The 23,552-nt window shown below is 31.3% G+C and overlaps 2 protein-coding genes across 2 annotated transcripts in view; both read left to right on the top strand.

Annotated features, from left to right (window-relative positions):
• Window positions 1-23,552, top strand: part of LOC126846821 (kynurenine/alpha-aminoadipate aminotransferase, mitochondrial-like) — a 62,831-nt gene that overhangs the window by 25,579 nt on the left and 13,700 nt on the right. The window lies entirely within an intron of this gene.
• On the top strand, window positions 351-21,926 carry LOC126846824 (uncharacterized). Its single transcript, XM_050586629.1, is given in 7 exon segments — window positions 351-761; window positions 13,796-13,965; window positions 14,142-14,355; window positions 14,444-14,607; window positions 15,352-15,600; window positions 17,553-18,036; window positions 18,039-21,926. Coding segments are annotated over 6 exon segments (1,350 nt in total). The 5' UTR covers window positions 351-761; window positions 13,796-13,857; the 3' UTR covers window positions 18,170-21,926.

The following is a 23,552-nucleotide window of genomic DNA, read 5'->3' as shown; positions in this document are numbered from 1 at the left end:
TCAATTTTTAGAGGAAAGGATGTACACAAATGAGTACTCAAGTCGACGAAGACGATTTTTCGGGAGGCTAATTTTTTAGTCAGGGGAGATATAAGCCCCGGTGGTCCCCCGCCCCTCCCTCGAGTTGGGCCGTATACCCGGAAAACGCGCCTTCCGGTCCCGAACGACAGTAAATTGTATTTAAAAATAATAACAGCATTGTTTGTTGTAAAGCTGGAATTCGGAAAGCCCGAAAGTTCTTTACAGCCGCCGCCGGCGGCGCCGCCGGACGGGGCAAAAATATTGATCATTCCCCTTTTTGTTTACAAGCTCGACGGATACAAGCGTCGAGCTTTAGTGGGCCTCTCGTGCTCGACCACAGCTGATGTCGTCCGGTGCCGTCAGTGTCGCACGTCCGAATACGCGCCGCCGTCTACTACTGCCACAGTCATTTTCCGTTTTACTATTGTCATAATATTGTGATCAACGCCGTTTCGATTTTTGTCGTTTAAATCTCTCCCCCCCCCTGCCCCCCCAAACATATTGCCGCGTTACATCTCGGGGATATATATTCATATGTATATATTATCGTTATAATACAGAAAACCGCCACACGACTACGGCTATTGTACACTTATTGCACACTCCAGGCAATGCAAGATTGTCGTCGGGCACACGCGTCAACACGATGATGGCCGGTCGTTCGGTTGTTCCAAAACAGAGTCGTTCGGTTTGCGAATCATACACTTTGTCGTCGACCCGGCTGCTGCTGTACTCGAAAAGTGAGTTCGTTACACAGTTTATCCTGATTGTTAATTTAAAGCCATTTTGGTGGTATTTTAAACCTACAAGCCTGACAAAATTACGCCTACTTAAGACGATCAGATTTTTTTGGAAAAAGACACGAGTTCTTTGACTAAATTATGGAGAAATCCGATTTTCATTTGAAAAATTCGGTTTTTATTAATTAAATTAAAAAATTATTCAATATTAAAAAATACAATTTTTACATAAGAAAAGCAAAAACTCATTTCCGACATAACTTAGTAAATTAGCCAAAGAACTCATATCTCCTTACAGAATTTAAATAGGACCTTCCTAAGTAGTCGACATTTTGTCAGGCTTTTTGTGCTAAAACTTCAAAAAACAGATCGTTTTCAATCCTTTTAAAAAGTAATGCATTCGCATTCACATTGATAAAAAAAACGGAAAGCATTCCTAGTGTATTAAAAAAAAAACAAGGTTACTCTTGTGCTAATCAGGTATTAAAATATGCTTTATTACTAAATGTACAGACAGTGTATAGCTGTAGATTAAAGATAGGCCCGAAGGTGACCACTGACTAACTAGTACGTTGAAGCAATTCAAATTTTTGCTAAGACTGTGAACTATTTCTCGTTTTTAAACGGAAAATGTATATACTTTTTGAATTCGTTTTATTTGCAACCACATTCGGACATAAAACGAATGCATTCCCATTCCTAATACCTTAAAAATAATAAATATAATGCATTTTTCTGAGAAGGAATGAAATTCAATGAATGCACTCCTATGAATGCATTCTTTCCAAACACTCACTGTAATGTAGCTATGGTCTGAGAGCGGTTTTTTAGTTTTTCACACACAATATACTTTTTGGCTTTCTGCAGCTCTACGAGGGTGAAAAATGGGGAAGACTTATTGATCACGAATTGGTTGAAAAAATATTATTTTTCATATTCGACCATATTTTGAAGATTAGAGACTACTTTCGGGTTTGAGCGTTTTTTTAAACATTTTTCATCAGTGTTTGAATGGAATATAAAGAGAATATTTTAAAATTCTGTTGGTGCCATATTATCATATCATATTTTGATATGATAGGGGTGCTAAGCTCACTCGAACTCTCCTCAAATTGTGTGACACACGGGCTAAGTATATATATTTTTTAACTTTAATAACAAAGTGACGACGACGACGGCGTTAGGTCACAGAGTATAATAATATATAGCTTACAACATTGACAATGTATATTATTATTATGATAACACGGTAAAGTCGCGGTTGTATTGTCATTGCTATATTGTCGATACCTAACCGCATTGTTGTAACGTCAAACGTTAATAGACGGTTGTCGTCGGCTGAAATATTATTTTATAATAACAAAAGCAACCGATGTAGTTTATACGAATATTGCGTTAATTTATCAATGATTTGATAAAGACAAAAAAATATGTACATATAATTATACCAATGTACACATGTATATGTTATACTTAATTCTACAAAAAAAATCTAACAAAATTTGGCACGTAAACGCGCGGGCTAGGTTAGATTAAACAGAAACGTACTGACTAATAATAGATAAATACCATGTTAACAACAGAGTTGGGCATCGTTCGAATGAAATGTTGTTTAAATGACTTGACGATCAACAGAGTCATTCGATTATTCCTTTTAGCTTCGCTGAGAATCTATTGGTTTTAAATTGACGGTTTTATATATTTTTTTTTTGCTGTAGACACGATAACTTTTTCCCTGTGGACCGATTTACTCGTGTAGCACCTCAATCGTATACTGGTGGTACTTTGATGGGTAAAAAGTAGATAAAGTCAACTCCTTAGTCCACTGAACCAAGAAAAAATAATTTACCGGGTTTTCAGCCTGTCAGATTTGATTTGCTATACTTTTTGCAAAAAAAAGGTTTGGCTGAAATCAAGTATCAATCAGATACAGAACAAGTCTGTAGAAATTTGGGTCAAATAAATATTTTAATCTTAATGTGATTTCATTACAATCAAAAAACGCCTTGATAGTTGTAGTAAGAAGAATCCATCACAGTATAAACCAGCACAGTCTAAACTAAAGACAACCCAAACGAACACAGTTTGACCTAGCATAGTCCAAACCAGCACTATAAGAATATACAAAAGTGGGTCCAGTATCCACAGATTCGCATCGAAGCGTTTTCTTGAATTTGATTTTATTAATAACTCTATTTTTTTTTTTAAGAGGACAATTTTTGTTATTCATCACATACAGAAATTACTGGAGTAAAACTTTATCTTTCTTTATACTTATTGTTAAATTATGAATATTAACCTTTTTTTTGTTTAGTATTTTTTTTCACTTCAATATATATTAACTATTCATAAGTTAAATAATATTAAAATAAATGTTTTTAAAATTAAAACTAATTATTGATCAAATCATTCTTCGCATCGTTCCTATTGCATTTTTATTCGCGAATAATTAAATTAAAATTATTCGAATATCATAGTTATTTAAATATATGTATATATAATATATTATATATACTACGAATAAAGAATTGTATTTTAATATTGATTACATACCGAATAATAATAACGCTATGACTATTTAAAACAACAACTATTGAACTGTTAGCCAACTCTGAATTAACTATCATGGCATTAAATATCAAAAATAAAGTAAGTAATAGAACGACTTCTTGTAAGACAGTATGTGTCGATGTTCAAATAAACGACCAGAGATGGAGAGAGAAACAGATTGAGATAGAAGTAAAAGGAAGACAGAGAGATAGATTGAGATTAATAGAACTTAACATGTCGGATTCCCATTTCACAGCACGGGATTCTCCGTAATACCACAAGCATTAAGTTTACCACTTAGTTTGAATCGCTTTATATTACAATACATTTCAATAGCGACAATCCGCTGCAGTATTAAATGGTACATTTCACACACAAACGCGTTTGGATCACTACATAGTACAGTTTATGCGAATACAAGCAGACGCCGAAGCTGTAAATCTTAGCGTCCACTATTAAAATCTTAAAATATTTGTTTTGTTCCGAAGATTGTTTTTTGTTTTCATTTTATTGTCTAGACCCACGATAAAAATGGCCCGCCTATAATATACAAACATTTTCAATTTCATCATTTATTATGAATTAAATAATTAAATTGCATCAAACACAGACGTGCCACTCTTCTGGAGCAAAACCACATTTGTAAGGGGCACTTGCCTCCTACACCATAGTGTAAACATTTTTTATATGAATGTAATTTTAATCATTTTTTTCCAGTTATAATCTGCTGTTATCTATTGTAATAACGTTATACATTTAAATCGCTTTAATAATTTAAAGGTAGTTAGATAAAAAAAAAAAAAGACTAAAAATTTGATACTTCTCATCCAGAAAAAAAACATTTCCTTTGTAAGATATTTCAATATTGTATTATATTTTAAGGTTTTTGTGATTATTTTATATGTGACAAACGTTCAAACTTAAAATATAATTGATAAAAAAATATATAATATATCAATCATGTTGATTGATCAATTATTATCCTAATAATTTATAAAAACTACCTAATTGTGATTTTTACCTAATTTTATAAACATTAAATATTTTTAAATAATGATGAATGACGAATGTACAAAGTACATTATGAAAATATATCTTTGTTTTATAATGTTGTATTGATGACCATACCTAATTAATAGAAATGTAGATTCAGTAATTTTTTTTTTTATTAATATTATTTTTTATACCAAACTGATTTCAAACATTGTTTTCTTGTTTAAAGTTTAATAACTCATCTATAATACAATTGTATTATAAGACATTTGTATGGTTTTTTTAATCACATAGTTAAAATTTTGCCTATGGGAAGTCATAGGCTTACCGTAGAAAAAAGAAAATAAATAAATCCGTTCAATGTTTACTCCAGAAATCATTTCTAAAATATGTGTGGTTTTTCGATCAATTTTTTCCCGCCAGCTTAGAATAAAATTGCTTTAAAAGTTATGTAACTAGAAAAACTTTAGAAGAGGATGTTATACCCCAAATTTAGTTTATTTATCTTTTTTCCATAATATTTTTTCGAACAAAAAAATACTTATTATAAAATACCTTAACTTTGTCATAATTTAGCTTTGCACGTCAATACTTCACAAGCAATTTTCTTTACATCTATTTTCTTTATATTCACTCTATTCTGCGTCGACTGGTATGCGACAGTAACAATGTTTATGAGGTCGAAAACCCTTTGAATGATAATTTTTTTATTGCTATATTTGGCCTTTTAAAGAGAATACGTCTGCCAAAAGTTTCGAGAGATATTATGGGCTGTTTGTTAAATGTAATTTGTTTTCTTTCTAGCAAGCCATCAAAGATGAAACGTGGTTCTTTGACACACAAATATAACCGTATTCAATTCGGTCAGGGTCATATAATTATTAGCCATTTCCTCGGGTAATTCGAGTACGTTTTTTTTTTTTTTTTGGACAATAAATCAAATTCGTTTTGGTCGTTACACAGGACTTTTGGCACAATATGCCGTACACGTGTACCTACATAGTATGTATTCGCCGAATGGCAAAGGGTTCGTGATTGACGTGTACCCAGGGTTGTTCGAATAAAACGTTATCTAAATAGCCATCTATCTAGATAACAAATCATTCAAGTAGAAGTCATTCGAATAATTCAAAAACAATTTTTTTTTTTTATAATTCTAAACATATTTACTAAAATAATTTTCAAACATATTATTTTAACAGTTTTTAAGTGTTTTTTTTTTTTTTTGAGGAATTATTATTATTTCACATATACATAATATGTGTATAATACATATATTACAAAAGTCAAAATGTATATATATATATATATATATACGGAAAACATTTGTTATCCGATTAATTTAATAAATCATTTTTCATTCCAATATAAATTGCGGACAAAATTATCGTTGGAATACGATTTTTATACGAACAAGAATTTGCACAACTCTGCCAACGGTGTAGCGTTATTGCGATACACACGAGGTCCGCAAAGGATGTTTGCGTTACGTTATTTTTCGAGATATTAATTATTACATTAGCATAACAATTAACAGCACAAAGTGCGCTCGATACGTCACGAACCCACTGGTTGAACGACGGGGTCGGCGAGAGCGGATGGCAGACGAGGGGAGGAAGGAGAGGAGATACGGGGGCGCCGAGGGGAAGGTCGACGCGGGAGAGGAAAGGCCGTGTGCCGCACAGAGACCGGACGACGGGGCACATGCCGTTTGCGTTGTATAGTGGATCAATATTTCATCTGCCAGCCGAACGCCGAGTGCAGATGTATATAACCGAACGTGTTACTGTCAATCTATTTTATCTCCGGCCGCAACACGCGCCTATTTATAATATCGTTAACCGTAATATCACACAGCCCCTTAAAATGTGTGTACATACAATGTAAGTATACACGTACAAGCACACTTGCAAAACGCCGAATAAACCATTCTGTAATGCACGCGTACCTGTGTACATCCGAGAGGGTATCGCTTTTACGCAATGATGTGCTTTTATTTTTAAGTCTGTAGTAAGATTACAGGTAAGAAATCGTGCCGTAAAAGTACTTTATTGGGCCAAAAGTTTTTTTAAAAAGTCACCACTTTCTGTACACAATCAAAAGGAAAACCCCAAAAATTCACACATATCTCATGTTAAATGTTGTGGTGCGCTATCATTTTTTTAAAAAATATAATCGAATTAGTCACACGTGTTTATGGATTATTTTTTAGATGAAATATTCTTGTTTTTGTGTTTAACACGGGTTGCTCGATGGGGGCTGGTTGCATACAAATTTCAAGTGCCCCAACGCCTAAGACATTAGCTTATCGAATTCAAGCAAATGGCGTTGTTATCGCTCAACGGTTTTATTAAATCGATTTCGGAACACCTTTCCGTTGCAAGCTACTGTAAGCCGTTGCAAAGTCGGTAACATAATATTGATTTTTCAATAATGCGTTTCTTTCTTTCTTTCTTTTTTTTTTTTTTTTGTTACCGTTTTTGCGACAGGTATTATAGTGGGATGCGAACAAAGATTACGACACCCCCAAGTATTTTGATGGGCTCGAACATCAGCAACAACACTGCCTCATGACGTGAAATATTTTTCTTATACCTTATAAGCGTTCGTCCATATTTTAGTATATTATATGGAATTACCAATTTACATCTATTCTATTCGAACGTTTTTTTTTTTTTTTAATTTATTTGAATAATTTGTCCACAATAATTTATTCGAATAAAACAGTTATTTAAATAACTTTTACTTAAATAATGTGTTATCTAGATGATTATTATTTAGATATCATTTTATTCGAATGATGCAGAAATCTGTTTACAAACGCTCTTAAATTCAATAAGACCATTTTTTTCTTAAATTTACCTTTTATATTAATAGGCAATGTTATTCCAATTGGAAATACAATTTTTATTCTGTATACTGTGAAACACACCCGATTGGCTGTAGTTACTTGAAATTACAATTATTACAAAAAAAAAAAACATTTTCGATTATCATTGGTAGTAGTTATTATACATGTATATTATTTTTTTATTAAATAATAATAAATATATGTCAAATAATAAAATTAAAGAAATATTTTTGAAAAGATTATTCAAAATAAAAAAAATGCTCAGCTTTTGTTGCCAAAAACTATCTTCGGCCCTTAACACAATACTTGGGATCAGCAAGGTAGCATTTTAGAATAAATTCTAAAAATATGTAAAATTGTAGGTTTATTTTTAATAATGTATATTATGTGAAGCAAAACACACTTTCCGCGCGCACATTAATCAAACGTGAGACCTTATATTGTAAATGTCATATTTAATTAACACTTTCGTGCACTGTCTAGAACAATATAATATGACATTAACCTTACAGTGATTATTAATTACTAAAATGCATACCTCAAACCGTACTCGAGAACTGAAACTTGAAATTCAGTAGTTTCATGTATATATTTTTTTTCTGTAAAGTTTAGAGTACAATAAAGTTTTAGTTAATTATATATTATGATTCAGTTAAAGGACATTACCGTACGTGTATTTGATACAAAAACAAATTATTAACATTGCATTACCGGGTAAGGTAATACAATCTATATCTAGATTTTATTCTTATTAACGTAACTTAGCTATTTAACTTGACTATGCTGTTTGAGTAAGTTAGTTAATAAAAGATAATAAGTACTTCTAACATCCAGCTATTGTATTCTGGTTTTAATTAAGCAACTTGGCAATTAATTGTATCAATTTAAACTTTCAGCAAAAGAGTTATGATTTATTTGAATTATTGGAATAGCAGAATAATTCCTATCACTTCTTCAGATAATTTGAAACATAATATCATTATATGATTAATACATGTACAAAATATTATCCTCTTAACAAATAATTTTTTATTAATAAAATAACAAACAATTAAGAATAACGAACAAATTCTTGAGTAACAAAATAGAACAAATGATCAATAAATAAAATAAAAAATTTATTAAATACCTATAAATAGTTTTTAATAAAAACTGTTTGTAAATGTAGTTAGTATAATCTTTTTAATAAATTAATATATTCCAAACGAATTTCTTGTTTTACTAAAATGTATACTTATTAGTAATTTGAATACTACCATTGTTATAACTGTTTTTTGATTAACTACAAGCTGGACTGTTTATGTGTTGTATAATATTTTTTGAGAAAAATGTTATAAACCACAACATTTTGAAATTGTATCGTACATAGGGTTTTATCACAAAAACCTTAGGAAATTGGAATCGCCCACTCTTTTGTAATATCGACTCAGCAGGAGGCTGCCAATAATCTGAAGGTATTTTATCCTTTTTCTTCATATTGTTGCCTTCATGTAATGTTAATCGAACGATACCCATTTGTTAACTATTTTACTATTTTTTTTATAACCCTTACAATTTTAATAATGTTCAAACGTACAATGTACCATTCATTTAACAATATTTAATGCAGCCCGTACCAAATTAATTTAGTTAGGTTAGGTTAAAGTAGTGTAGGTTAATAAGTGTACATGTTTACATAAACTGATAATATATATTTTTTAATATCCGTTAAATTGAGATTACTAGGCCTTAGTCTTTTTTTAATGTAATTAAATAACGAATAATAACTGAAACAAATCGAATATCGTATTAATTTAAAATAAATAAATGATAATATTTTATTCGTTAATTTTCAATAAACACTATTTGAATAAACTGTTATTGGAATAAATTACAAATAACCTTTTTTTTTAATAAAGCTATTCGAATGAAAAAAATGATAAAAATAATTATTCAATTACTAAAAAAAGTGCTTTTATTTCTTAGAATTGGGCATTATTCGTTATTAGTTATTACACATCTTGGGTAACTAGGACAAACAATAATTTTACTCGTTATTATTGGAAACAGACAACCACAAATCAAGTATCTTAAGTTTTTTATTATTATCTACACATTTATGGAAGCCATAATATGTTCGATAATAGGTATTATTTAAATGCGTTACCGCGCTGTACTTTCTATATCTTATAATCAAACAAATGTTATGACCAATAGACGCTAGTACGCAGTAATAAAACCTATTTATTAGTAGTTTTTTTTCTAAAAATAAAGTTGTCTATATAACGTTATAACCTTCGGAGTCTCTTATTCTTCGCTTTATTCTCACACGAATGAGGTTAGCCCTTCCAATCGTCTACACTGCATCTATCCTGTGCACTTGACATACTTGATACTTCCATGTCTTCTTTAATAACTTCAATCAACTTTATCACTTTATTTTACTTGCTACGTCCCCTTAGACTTTTTTAGTTCTCCCGAGTCTCTGTGCAGCACCTGCCCTAAATTAACTGGGAAAAAATATATAATTTCATCTACCTCAAAATATTATTAAAAATTGTCCAAAAGGTTTTATGCGCAAACCGGTGTTGTATATATCAATATCAGTTATTTTTTTACTAATATCTAATAAATTTATACTAATATCTATATTCTGTACAACTGTAGTCACTTTATTATCCTGTGTATTTAAAAACTAGCAGACTCGTCGTTTCCATGGAACTTTGTAAATCCAAATCTACATCGGTTTTGTACGAAAGTAGATTATGTTGATCTTATCAATGCCAACAATAAGTTAATAAACAACATCTAATTAAAATAATACAATGTGTAATAAACATATAGGTTTAGTGATTACTGATTTGGTATCATCGTCAGACGTAGACAAAAACGTCAAACATTGTATGCAAACGAAAAGGTCATCACGTGTTTGTTCAACGTGTTTGGTGGTTAATAATAATATACCTAAACGAAATTAAATGCTTATACCATTATGATGGTTTCAATGATGTTTAATATTCTATTAGTTTAGTTTAGTTTTTTTAGAAAAATCTAAACTAAAAATCTAGGCTACACTAATTTGTAAGGTATAATTATTGTTTCGGCAGTATAAATCATAATTAACGAACAAGTACAATATTATGGCAATTAATTTTATTTACATAATAGAATTTTTATAATATTTAGAATACTAAAAAAAATTAACAAAGGTAACTAGGCACAATGAAATGTTTTGAGATAATGATAGACAAGTGATTCTTATTCAAACACAGTGATTGTGACTTGTGTTATCGACGGGGGTCAATATTATTTAATGGAAAATTGCTGTGCTACAGTTGTGAAAAATCACCGAATATTGATCCTAAATTAAAACCTTTACAGTTATTACATAAAAACCAACAGATTTATGAAAATTGAAAATTCAAACACTAACGTTTTTCAATATTTCTGTCTACACAAATGTATAGAATTAACAAAATATATTTCATTTAAAAAACAAAGTCCATACATCTTTTACGTACAAAGGACGAAGGTAACAATTTTCTATATACTGAAAAATATAGTAAAACATGTACCTACAAGTATGGGGGGAAATAATTTGTAAAATACTCGTATTTTTCGAGAAAATGAGTGTCTCACATCATCCTGTATACAAAACTGTATTGTTTTCAACCATAGGTTCAAACAGTATTTTTACAACAAGAGTCGATTTATTGGTTTAATTAAGACTTAGAAGTCAAGGCACTAACATTAAATATCTATTAACACTTAAAAGTATTTTGTAGGGAAATTTTGTTTTGTAAAGTTACTTTCAAAGTTTTGTTTTGGGGGTAGTTTTTTGCACTAGGGGTCAGAAAATCAGACTAATGGTAACTAGTGTGTGTGTGTGCAGATTTTTTTTTTTAATAATTTTATACTTTTTTAATTTGAATTGTCTCAATGCGTCAACAACTTGCGGCTATTAACCCTATGATAAGTTTGCCTGTATAATAAACTTATAGTTTATAATATTATTATACAAAAAGTTTACTTGAAATCCATTTATAAACATTTCACAGGATTTTGCATTTAAGTAAATATTTTTGAAAGCCCTCAACCAGAAAATATTATGCAGACGAATGTCAATTGCTATCCCTAATATATATAGTTAATTAAGTAAATAACAGTAGTAACAATAACAAACAATTTTCATAATAATGTATATACACGACAAGTTAAATATTATTTCATAACGCTGGCGTTTGCCATATCGCGTGAACGCAGTTATTATTTAAATCAAATAGTTTATTATTTTGTGAAATTTAAAATACTATTAGATTTGTTCACTTGATAGTGTCTAAATCTAAAAAAAAAAACAATATAGTACAAAATTACATTACCATTTTAGTTGTATAACTCACCTATAACACTGACCATAAAGCGCACAACACTATGCATTATATTTTTTTATAAATGTCTAAAAATTAAAGAAGTAACTAAATATAAAAAAATTAATTTAAATAATTGATTTCTATTAGTACTACCGTTGACAACAAACTTGCATGTCCAATTGTCGCTATTGTATAGTAATACAAAGTAACATAATATATTAACTATAAATATGTACATGTTCACTCGAAATTTTTTACTGTTTTATATTTTGAATTTTTTTACTTGGTTAAGTTCTACTTGGGTTTATTCTAAAAATAGCGTGTGCACTTTTAAACAAATATATATTTCTGATATTATGTAAAATTGTCAATGTCTATTGATAAAACAACGGAAATCTATTAAAACAAATCACACTACAATACTATAAAAGTATGATTGCATAACAAACTGCAACATTTGTACTTTAACAAATAATAGAATTTATATACATATATATTTTTTTTTTACCGTATAATGTAATCATTATAAACGATATACATATATATTATACTATAAATGCATTTTATAACGAATTATATATATATATTGGTTTAATATACCGATAAATGCAAATACCTATTAAATTATTATTGATACATTCGAACACAAGTTCGTTTAACAGACTCACAGTATTCGAGTATTTGTATTAAGTCTTATGCATAATACATTAAAAGGTTCTTCGTTGTGGGTACAAATGCGCTTAAAAAACGAGACGATGTTTTCGGTTGAGTATAGCTTGAAATACTTAAGTGTATTCGGCAAATTACTTTCATTGCACTTTTTGGAACGACTTTGGTGTAAATAAAAATGTCAAACATTATTATATACGAGTATGTACAAAATAAATCGGCTTATGGGCTTAGGACGGGAAATCGCTAATGGACGCCTTATCCTAAACAACCAAATAATATGCCTTCGATTATCAAAAGCCTGTTACAAATTCTTAGATATCTTAAGGTCCTGGAAATCTGGAGTGAGTTTTGTTGAACTTGTCTCGGCTGGATGAAAAAATATTTTTTTTGTACTTGTTACAAAATTGAAATTATACTTTATCCAGACAAAATATGAAATAAATATTTCAACTAGTTTTTTTAGTCGTTAACCGTATGAAACTTTTAATTCATATTTTTACTATACATCATAAATCCCACGAACCTTGCGGTAGCTTTTCTGCAAAACCTTTCATTATTTTTTTAAATTTCTAAGTCGTTGGAACGTTTTAATCGGAACTGGTAAAGATGTATAATTTTAGTTTTTACCGTCGAAAATTTTGCAATTTGGGCAATTAGGATTAAATTTCAAGTACAAAAAGTCGTTGTTACGTACATACGGTTATCGCATTGTACATTAGGAGTTAGGTCTGTAGCAATAATATGTTAAATGGCCGCTGACAGAACATTTTGAGACTGATAAATTGCGTTTCTCGGTTGACAGTTATTATGAACGTTCAGGATGCGCGCCGAAACTGTTTCCATGTTTATTTAATTGTGTTTATCCTTCGAGTAAACATCTGCAAGCGCACAAGTTGTGATAAAGTGCTTGCAGTTTTCGAATGGAGTGCGGCGATGGCTTTAGGCGGCTTTTTTTGTCAAAAAAGATCAATACTGTGCGAGAAAAAGTCACTGTATAAAGGCGGACTATTTTATTTTATATTAGTCATTCTTATGAGGAGAAAAAAATCCATTGTAAAAAAAAACGTATATGTATATTAAAATTCATAGTAATATTATAGTTAAACATTGGTTTTACGGATTTATTAAAGAACGTTTAATTATTTTTAAACAACGCGGCACATAGTGTAGGCAATTTCACTACACTAAGGTATATACAACTTTTAGCAGTAGAAAACAACCGTTTTAGTGAGTACACGGGTTGGTTTATTTAATTTATAATTTTTCAATTTTTCTCACGGTGTTATTTCGCATACAACAGAAAAAAAATTATTAAAGCTTATTAAAACGTTTCCAATACAGTTCACGTACAATTGAGTAAAACTAACCAAATAAAATCCGATTTATGTTGTAAATATTGATTAGTTTAATCCTGAGTTATTTCTGTTCGATTTCTACTTTTTTACTTAAACGGGAACAACTTTGCCGAAATTTTGTCATGATATTTATATACACATGATAATCGAGTCATCAGATTTTTTTTTATTGTAACTCAGCACGTTGACGCTAGACTTCAATTTTGTCATCTTAATATGCATTAACTTGTAATAATTATTTATTTTTAACGTTTTCATTTGCAGAGCTATCGATAGAAATGACATGAAAGTAATTGTATGTCAGAGCGGGGTACAGCCCCCAAGCGATGGGAGAGAGCGCCGGCGACGCTAACAATTCCACAAAATCAGACATCTTGATAAAAAGAGAAATGATAAGAGCCGAATTCTACAGGACATACGACGTTATGACCGGAGTAAGAGTGTGAACGTCGATTAATCCGCACACTAGTAACTAGTGTTAACTATACGCTGTCCCATATAAGACATGTTCTTACACGGGATAGAGTATAGTGATTAGTTAATCCGACAGAGTGAAAAAAAAATGTGTAATTGCTGAAAAACGCTAAACGTGCTCAATGTTGTTGTGTAGGTGAGAATTGCCTCGACGTTAGGCGGATTCTTTCTGATGATGGTCTTGTTGGTACTGTACAAAAGCAAATGTAAAACTCGGTCACTCTCCGATCAGCACCTCGAGGCCGTCATCAAGGCGGCGGTGGACCAAGAGGAACAGCTGGTCGCTCTTGCTAAGAGAAGTTCCAGTTCCAGTTATTGTTCCGGCCACGGTATCTGCCGGTGTTCTCGGAGTAAGATTTGTAAAACAAAAAAATAATAAACTTTCTATTTTATTTCACCACGCTAAACGGTGGACTTGTTTTTTGGGATTTCATTCAGGGTACAGCATCCCTGAAAACGCATCTACGGTCGATTGCAATAACTGGAATCGCAAATCTAGAGCTTACCTTTCGGAAACTCAATACCATCCGTACACAGCAGCCAACCAGATAAGAAACGACAGGTTTATGAAGTCACCGGTATTGGAATACTCATTTGAAGAGGTAAGTTTTCAACAATAATATACCGTGTTATTGAAAATTTATCATTCCTGGAACATAAGCCCATAAGAAAAATCAACTGACCACAAAACTCATGCATCTCACTCTATGTGTTTCCTTCAAGGAAAATATTGAAAACGTTTTTTTGTCTGGCCGTCCATCCGTCCATCGTTACCTTCGTGCCGTCAGTCTGTCTACTTATTTGTCAGTGTATACCCTAGATACACTGACAAATAGAGTAGGGAAGATGTATTTATGAAATCTAAAAACAAGGAAAATCAGTTAATCATAAAACGAAGCCCTGATCCACTTATTTTTTTGGGGCTATCGTTCAAGGGAAAGATTTTACGTTTTTTGATCATCACCCTGACACCAGATTCTCTACATAGTACTTGAGTGATATCTGTCGATTATCTAGTATCGCTATTCGCTTCTGTTACATTGGCTGCTAATTTCCAGCCCTGTTTCATACTAACCATACACTCAGTTATTAGAATTGACTGTCAACTCCATCAATTCGGTTGTCCCTAAACCATTACACACCACTACGTTAACACTTGCTAACAATTGGGGTTTCAACAAGTCATTATGTATCAATCGCGTAAAATGACGTCCAGAAAGTCAACTAACGTTTCATTAACTTATCTTACAATGTTTATATTGGTCTATTTTTAATTTGGCACAATTTTCACTATGTGGGAATAGTTAATTATAACAAGTCTAATAACAATCCTGATTGAATGAAAGGATGAAGATGAAGAAATGGAAGATCTCAGAAGAACTAATGGTTACCGGATAGCCAAGTGGTTAGAAGTGCCAGATGAAAAAAATGTTATATCAAGGGGTAATAGCGCAATCACAGTCAGCAGTAATGATACCAGCTACTTGGAGGCTAGAGGGTCGTCATTAGTAGTGGGTCACCCACCGTCGCCTTTAAATCATCCATCATCCACCGGAGATCCACCGTGGGAGTTTTACTATCCCATCGATATACAGGTCAGTAATTATATCCTTCCTCGTATCACGTTATAGCAATAATTCTTCAAGCTACTTTAAGTGTACTTCTTCCAACTATATTGACAGAAAATGTAGTATCGCCTTATTGCAAACCTCAAGTTTTATACAAAACTGTACTTCTCTCTTTACTTTTATCAGCCGATCCTCCCTCATCATATGTGTATGTTTCTCTGTTATAAATAATCCTCCCTTGTCAGCTGATTCTTACTTGTCATTAAATCATCCCTTGTCAGCTAATCTTCGGTCTAACTTCTCGGTGCTCCGAAAAAAATATACTTTTATAATAATATCAAATAGTTGGGCATATCTTTCAGTACAATATATGTTACTTGGTACAGAAAAAGTGCTCCACATATTATGAACTTTTATTCTACACTACTTATAAAATCTTAATATAAATAAAAAAATAATTCATTTTTTTTTGCTTTTAAACGTTGGAGATTGTTTGTGTGACTAATGTTAGCCGACCGTGTATTCCCTAACCTAAACAACAGGTAGGTAAATATTCGTGGGTATATATCGAGTTAAGTTACCCAAGATTTATTTGCCAACTCGAGTTTTAATATTTGTTTTTCAATTTGATACATTTTTAACACAAAAATTAAGCAAGCTACTCGCAGTTCAGTTGTTGCTCATTAATTATGATAGCTTAAAATTGTTCAGAAAGTCCCCGTTGTATTTCCTTGACAGTTTTAGAACTTTTTAAACCGTCATTGGAACGCAAAGATAACTTGCAATTTTGTTGTGCTCGAAGAGCGGGGTATTTCCCAACAGACTCGGGCATTATTTAAATAAAAATACTATTTGAAATTCTAAATAATAAATGAACTCAAATAATGTATCAATTGAAACAGTAAATAAAAATGTATTTCAAGTACAAATTTGTTTCAAATAAAAAAATATTTGATGCGCTGAATAAAAGACGTGCATTTCAACAAATAACACATTATTCTCAAACAATTATAATATTAGCTTCAATTCGGAGCTGAGAAAGTATTGTTTTTACAAATATTTGGTTTTATTTTTTTTTTTATGGGTGTGACTGGCCTAACTTACGATATGACCGCTTGACCGATTTCTTTATGTTGCAATTCTATTGATCAGAAATTGTACCTTTATAGTACTTGCTTTAGCCAAATATTTAAAAAGTTTACTCTTTCTCTTTTAAAAACCGAGAATAAAATAATTTATATGGAAAGTGCTTATCATCTCAGCATTAAAATGTTGAAACTGATGTTATCAATAATTCCTAAAGACTTGTGACCTATCCGTCCGCAATGTGCTCGCGGCCGTTAATGTTAATTTGTAAACAAAAAATTTGGCCCTATTAGGGAACCCATCACTACAGATTAAATAAAACCAGATAGTGCACTCCCTAGTAAAACAATAGATCTTCAAATAATGATTTTTGATTGGTTTAAACTTAACTCAGTAGAGCAAAATTATAGTGCCGAAAATATTGTACACACTATTTAGTATTTACAATAACAACTTTAACTGATAAGGATTACTGATTACACATAGTCGACTAACCACAGATATACATAATAAATTAGATTTCTATGAGTACAGGCCGCCAATAGTCATAATTGAAGTTACCATTTTCCGCCAACTTTATGGGAATTAAAACCTTATCCCATGTTTATAACTGTTATTACTGCTTATACAAATTTAAAGTTTAACTGATAGCACAAAATCACAGGTGTATATGTATAAATTATTTTATCCCGAAAAAATGACCGATGTCGATTTCCATTCTTATCACAGCAGTTAGCAATCTAGTTTATTATATAATTTGAGCGATTAACGGAGGTCAAACTGACCCGAAATTATTGAAGTTTGTTTATATTTTTTTCGATTTTTTTAGAGTGCACTACGCTGGTTCTATTTTATCTGCGCCATCACTGTGAAAAAATTATTGTGTTTCGCAGGTGATTCAGCCAACGCCGTGCCTGACGCCCAGCGGCAGCCAAGACAGTTTCTCGGACGTGCCCCATCACACGCAGCAACTGTTGGCCGCCCGAGCCGGCAGACGCCGGACCCGTGACCCGCTGACGTCGGCCACGGCTCCAATAGCGTCCATCCGGACGTCGTGCAGCAGCTGCAGCGAGGACGACACGTCCACCGGCACCACTGTCGACTCGTCCGTGTTCGCCGACGACTGCACTAATTGCGCGTCACCGCTTTTGCCGGCGGCGGCGGCGGCGATTGCGGCGTCTACATTGGGCTGGACGAGACGCCGTCGGAGAGCAGCGCGCTGTTGGGTCGGTCGCGCGGGTATGCCAGGGGTAGGTTTCCGTCGTCCACGGCCGGCAGCCGGACGGGTCGCGGCCACCGGCCGTCGGACGACACGGACGGCAGCCGGCGGTCGTTCCGGGATTTCCACAGGGCACAGTCGGCCGCGACGTCCAACGCGGTCGCGGCCGGTAAGAACGTCATCTTCGTGCAGGCCGACGTCCATCCGATCGCAGACACAATCGTCAACGCCAACTCTTTGTCAGGGTCTCTACGCGCGCTCTACGACGCGTCCAAAGAAACGTTGTTCTAGGTTATAAGCTGTTTTTAAAAACTCGCGTGTCGCTGGCCCTAACCGGCCGACGCGCAATCAGGGTTACCACTTTAAGAATGTTAAACGTACACCTATTAAAAACACTGTTCGATCCCAAGACATGATAAAGAAAATATCGATAAAACGAGCCGCGCCGTTACCGTAAAAGTAAACGGCAATTTTACAAATGGCCTATAACTCCCAGTACACTAACGAACGGTTTGTCGATTTGTTGACAAATGCCAAGTTTTGGTAATATTTTAGTTTGACGTAGACTTGTTCTAGACCATGTTGGCCAGAGGCACATTTGGAGGGGGGCTGTGGAAGTTTGGACTTTTTAAAAAGTCTGAAAGCACGTACCAATAACACACGTCTTTAAGTACAGACAAATCATGGCGGACACTTATTTTATTGTATACATATTTTTCTTCATCGTCGAACTGATCGGTTAATACATCTCGATCATCGACTTGTCAACCATCAACTCGTGGTCAAACATTGGCATACACCGATCGGTTTATCTGTATTTTTTTTGTCAATAAACCAACAAACCAATTGTTACTTGTACTTAAGGGGGACTTAAAGCTCGATCAACTTATTGTGGGGCCATTGATGCGGGAGGCGTAAAATAATTTTGATTTTATTGATTCAGAACGTACACGATTGGAATACATAATCACCGAATTCCTTTTTAAAAATAACAAAATTCTGTTGGAATGTAGTTTTTAAAATAACCTGTTTATTGGCAAGTGATTTACATAATACTATGTCAAAACACGATTTATTTGGTATATGTTTTGATAGAAAAAAAATACTCGGAATAACATTGATTTTGAATAGTTAAAATGTAATTATATTCATTACCTACGTTGTCCTGTACAATATTAAATTGGGAAAAAAATTATCTGAATAAGATATCGCTTAAAAATAATGTTCTAATGGAATTGGCAACTATAAAAATTGAGAAAGTATTAAGCCAAAATTAATAATTAGATGCGAACAATATTTCATTTTAATGTTCTTAAGTTCAACCTTCTAATGTTACTAGTTCAATATGCTATTCAGAATAATAATAAGTTGGAATATGTTATACAAGTAATAGTATACAGTAATTTTATATTTCAATTATGATGATATTAGATATATATATTTTACATTACATTACTTTATCTCTACTCTATTCCAAGCAAATATTTTGTTGTATTTTATTTTTTATGTTTTTACAAAATAAGTAATTTTAATGTTTTTTAATTATAAATTGCTATCAACAATTATTTTCCTACGTAATAACTTCGAAGTGCACACAATTGCAAAATATTGTCATTCCAAGTATATTATTTCAAATATATTACCGTCCAAGATAAATTAGTATTCCACAAACCAATTAATTTCCTATAAAAATACTGGTTCGATGGAACAGCGTTCTTGGTTAAATAACTTCACTTAAGACATATCCCATTCAATACCATTCCGGATAATTATTACCAGCTGAATATTTTCCAAATTTCTTAATTTTCTCCCACGTTAAAATTTGACATAAATCCTCTTCTGGGAAGGTCATGTGATCTATTAAAACTTGTCAATTTCGTAGGTTATGATGCGGTTTTTCTGAAAATATTCAATTCTACGTGTTGGGTTTTAATAATTATACAAAATCGTTCTTCAAAATCTATCCTCAAAATATATATATATATATATATAATACAATTTATTGTTCATTTTATAAATAAACATTGCAAACGACCCGTTGAGTGTAAAATTGTTTTTTTGGCTTAGAATGTATCGGCAACTCCGTTGTCTCCGCGAAGGACTTAACGATTAATTTACAGAGTTGTGCATCATTCGAATAATTTTCAAACTTATAATTTAAATAGTTTGTAAGTACTTTATTTGAAAACATTATTTCGTATAAATATAATATTTTATACTACATTTACAAAATACACGAAACCAGTAATATGGTAATAAACATTTTCATTCTAATACATTTTTTTTCGGATAATTATTATTCGAATAAGAATTTGCACAACTCCGTTTGAATAATTTATATTTTCTTCGTTCCGCCGTTATATTGTTATTGTAGGCAATTTTCGTGTTTCGTTATAAGTCACATGATTTTTACCAATCATCCCGTGGTCGATTATCTCTCGTCCATATGAGAATCATAATATTTATAGAATGCAGTCGTTTTAACGAATTCAATTCTACCGAGATAATTTATCACGGGAACAGGGTTCATTTATAACATAGCCTAACCGTTTATTATAATCATATGATTATTTGTACAACAATATTACGTCGGGTATATATTGTGCTAAGTATATAGTTTATAGAGTAAATTATATTATTATCATGTTATACTATATTATTATATTATATTATTATTATGTAAATGCATATATTGCTATTGTTAGACATTAGTAGAAAAGCGCCTGCATAGGGGCGCCGTTTTTGTTATTGAACAAGTTGATTTATATCATGTGTTTTGAATATTATTAGTTTAAGTGTATAATATATACACTCATTAAAAATATATAAAGCGGTTTGTGTGTGTGTGTGTTTGTATATCATGTACCAGAAATCAATAGATAATATCTCCACGGTGATGTATAAATAATTTTATCAAGTAAAAAACAAATTTCAGCGCGAACTCTAAGTTTTGTGTACCAATCAAATTTAAGATATTTACCTTCCAGTTTGATGTATTGTTAATTATGATGTATTTATTGTACATTAAAAAAAAACTACTGTCGACATATACTTATGTGAAAGTTATGAGCAATATACTAGTGTTTTTAATTTGATTTTATATAGTAAAATAAACAGATAAGATACATACGTCTTAATCTGAATCATATGATACGACTACAGGGAATCTTTTAAACAATACAACTAAAGGTTACTGTTTTTGATTTCTTATATTAAACTCTAAGCGAGTTCAGTTCACTTGCAAAAATATAACCTCACGCTGCTATCTAATGGCTGATGTAATCTGGGAAAACAATTGTGTATTAAACGTTACCAAGGCTGTTAACCAATCTGCATCCGCGGTCAATGTTTACTGAATAATATATCCTAAAACTTTTGTTTTTTATATCAGTTTTTAAATTTTAATCATAATGACCTAAAATAAAAATTTTTTTTTCAATTGGGGCTTGACCACTAAAATTATTTTTTGTTATGTTAAATAACATAAAAAATCTTTGTAAAATACTTAAAAAATCAAAACTTATAATGCGTACTTAAAGTAAATACACAGTGTTTAATTGTAAAAAAACATAATTATATATGAAAAATGTCGGGGTTAAGTTTTTTTTTTATACATTTGCATACATCTAAACAGAAATTGTTGTTGAGTTTATAGGTTAAGTGCTTATTAAGTTTTTGTGAGAGAATTTGTTTTTATGTTTATTTATGTTATAAAAAGATTACTAGTAGACAGTAGTTACAACAATAGTTAGTGTGGTTTAATAGAAAACGGGCCCAAGCAAATGTTCAGGAAAAATAAAGTGGAAACCCTTAAAAATTCATAAAGTTCTAAAACTTTAAGTTTTACTAAGTAAAACTACACTTTTTATAATAAGGTAAAATTAAAAAGTGACAATCGTTATTAAAAATTCAAACAGTTTTTCGTATAAGTCATTAGCTCTATTTTAATAAGCCAAGTGGCTAATGAGTATTCTTACAAACTCTACATCTGTTATTAATAAATTTATAATTGAATAGATAATTTATAATGTGTGCCAAAGTGCGAAGTGAATATGATTTTTTTTTGTCTAATATATTTTTTATTTTTAAACAAATCAAATTATAGATATGTGATAAACATTTGCATAGTTTTGCAATACAATATGTGAAATAATTTTGGAAAAATCAAGTTGTTATTGTTTTGTTAACCCGTTAACGCACTTATCTATACATTGTATGATAATATTATATTTACCTTCAAAACAGTAATAGATGTATATAAAACTATTATTAGGGAAATAATATGTTAAATTTAATATTATACTTAAATGTATTGTAACAACTAAGTTAATTAGAACTGTTATAATAGTAATTTGTATTGTTGTATACTCAATGTAATGAAATGTATACAGCATTACGTCATTCTTCTGACAGTAGTGGAAGTGTGATTTGTAGATTTTGAAAATAATAAAGAGCGTATTGTAATTATTGTTTTCCATTCTGGAATTAATTCTCTAATAATCTGCCTTCATTATTATACATTTTTGCGATGGCGACAAAAATACATTTAATTTGTAAAAATTAGCCGACTTTTTTCAAACGCTTTTTACAAAAAAAAAAATCTCTGAAGAAAACGTTAAAATCGTATATGTACACATTTTTATATATTTCATCACACTCTGATGTTATACTTTGTAATATGTTAACAATAATATATTAATATAATATACTAAATTTTATCCGATTGATAATAATTAATAGTTTAATTTTAAAAACGAACATAGACAATACTCTCTCAAGTGGTCTACGGGCATTACGAAATATCATGTGTATTTAAATCACACTTGGGATAATAGGTTAACTTAAGATAAAAGCGTAAGCCCGTTTGGAATAAAGAACCGCGTTGAAAACAAATACAAAGTTCATCACGCAAGAGCTAAGGACATACTATTAAATAAATTTTAAAAAAACCTCGTTGATTAAATAAGTGTAGCAAAGTACAATTAATTTAACGGCAATCCAATAAATTCTATTCGGAAAGATTAGACATTTTCATTCAATAATAATGACCCGTCGGTCGTCGACATAATATCTATCCTTTGTTAGCTGTTGCGCAGTAGGTATTTTATAATAATACTACATAGGTACCCAAGTATTAATAGGTATATACTAGACATAGATAATCTAGTGTAGACCCTATGTAATATAAGTCATAACTATTTACATGTAAAAAATATACAAATAAGTGGACTCGAATAGTCAAAAGAAATACCTCTCCAGACACTGTGAAAGAATACCGGATTAAGATGAAGTGTGGTCCTGCTGTCTTGTGCAAAAAGTGACAACTGTATTTTAATGTGTACTTGAATGATGGCCAATGAAAATAATAATTATCATTAAATAATATAATATGTTATAATACAATAGACGCCATTTTTAACAAGATAATGTTTTTAGGCTTTTTAGGTCAACTGAGAAAATGTGTGAAATATTTTGCAAGCGTTTTTTATTTGCGTCACGCTAAATGCGCAAATATTTTAACAAATAATAATACACAATACAACAATCTCTTATTTTATCGTTTACTCGATTTATGCATAGTGCATACGTAGTGAGAACAGATAGATGAGAACTAAAATAATACATGACATTGAATCAGACGCAATCAATAAGTTGTTAGGAGAAAGCAAACGCG

This window comes from Adelges cooleyi, unplaced genomic scaffold (assembly GCF_023614345.1).
Source record: "Adelges cooleyi isolate 19-005CV unplaced genomic scaffold, UGA_ACOO_1.1 ACOO_flye_CR_arks_rails_tigmint_CR_PRNA_9, whole genome shotgun sequence".
NCBI classification, from domain to species: domain Eukaryota; kingdom Metazoa; phylum Arthropoda; class Insecta; order Hemiptera; family Adelgidae; genus Adelges; species Adelges cooleyi.
This window is presented reverse-complemented; position numbering and strand designations above follow the sequence as displayed.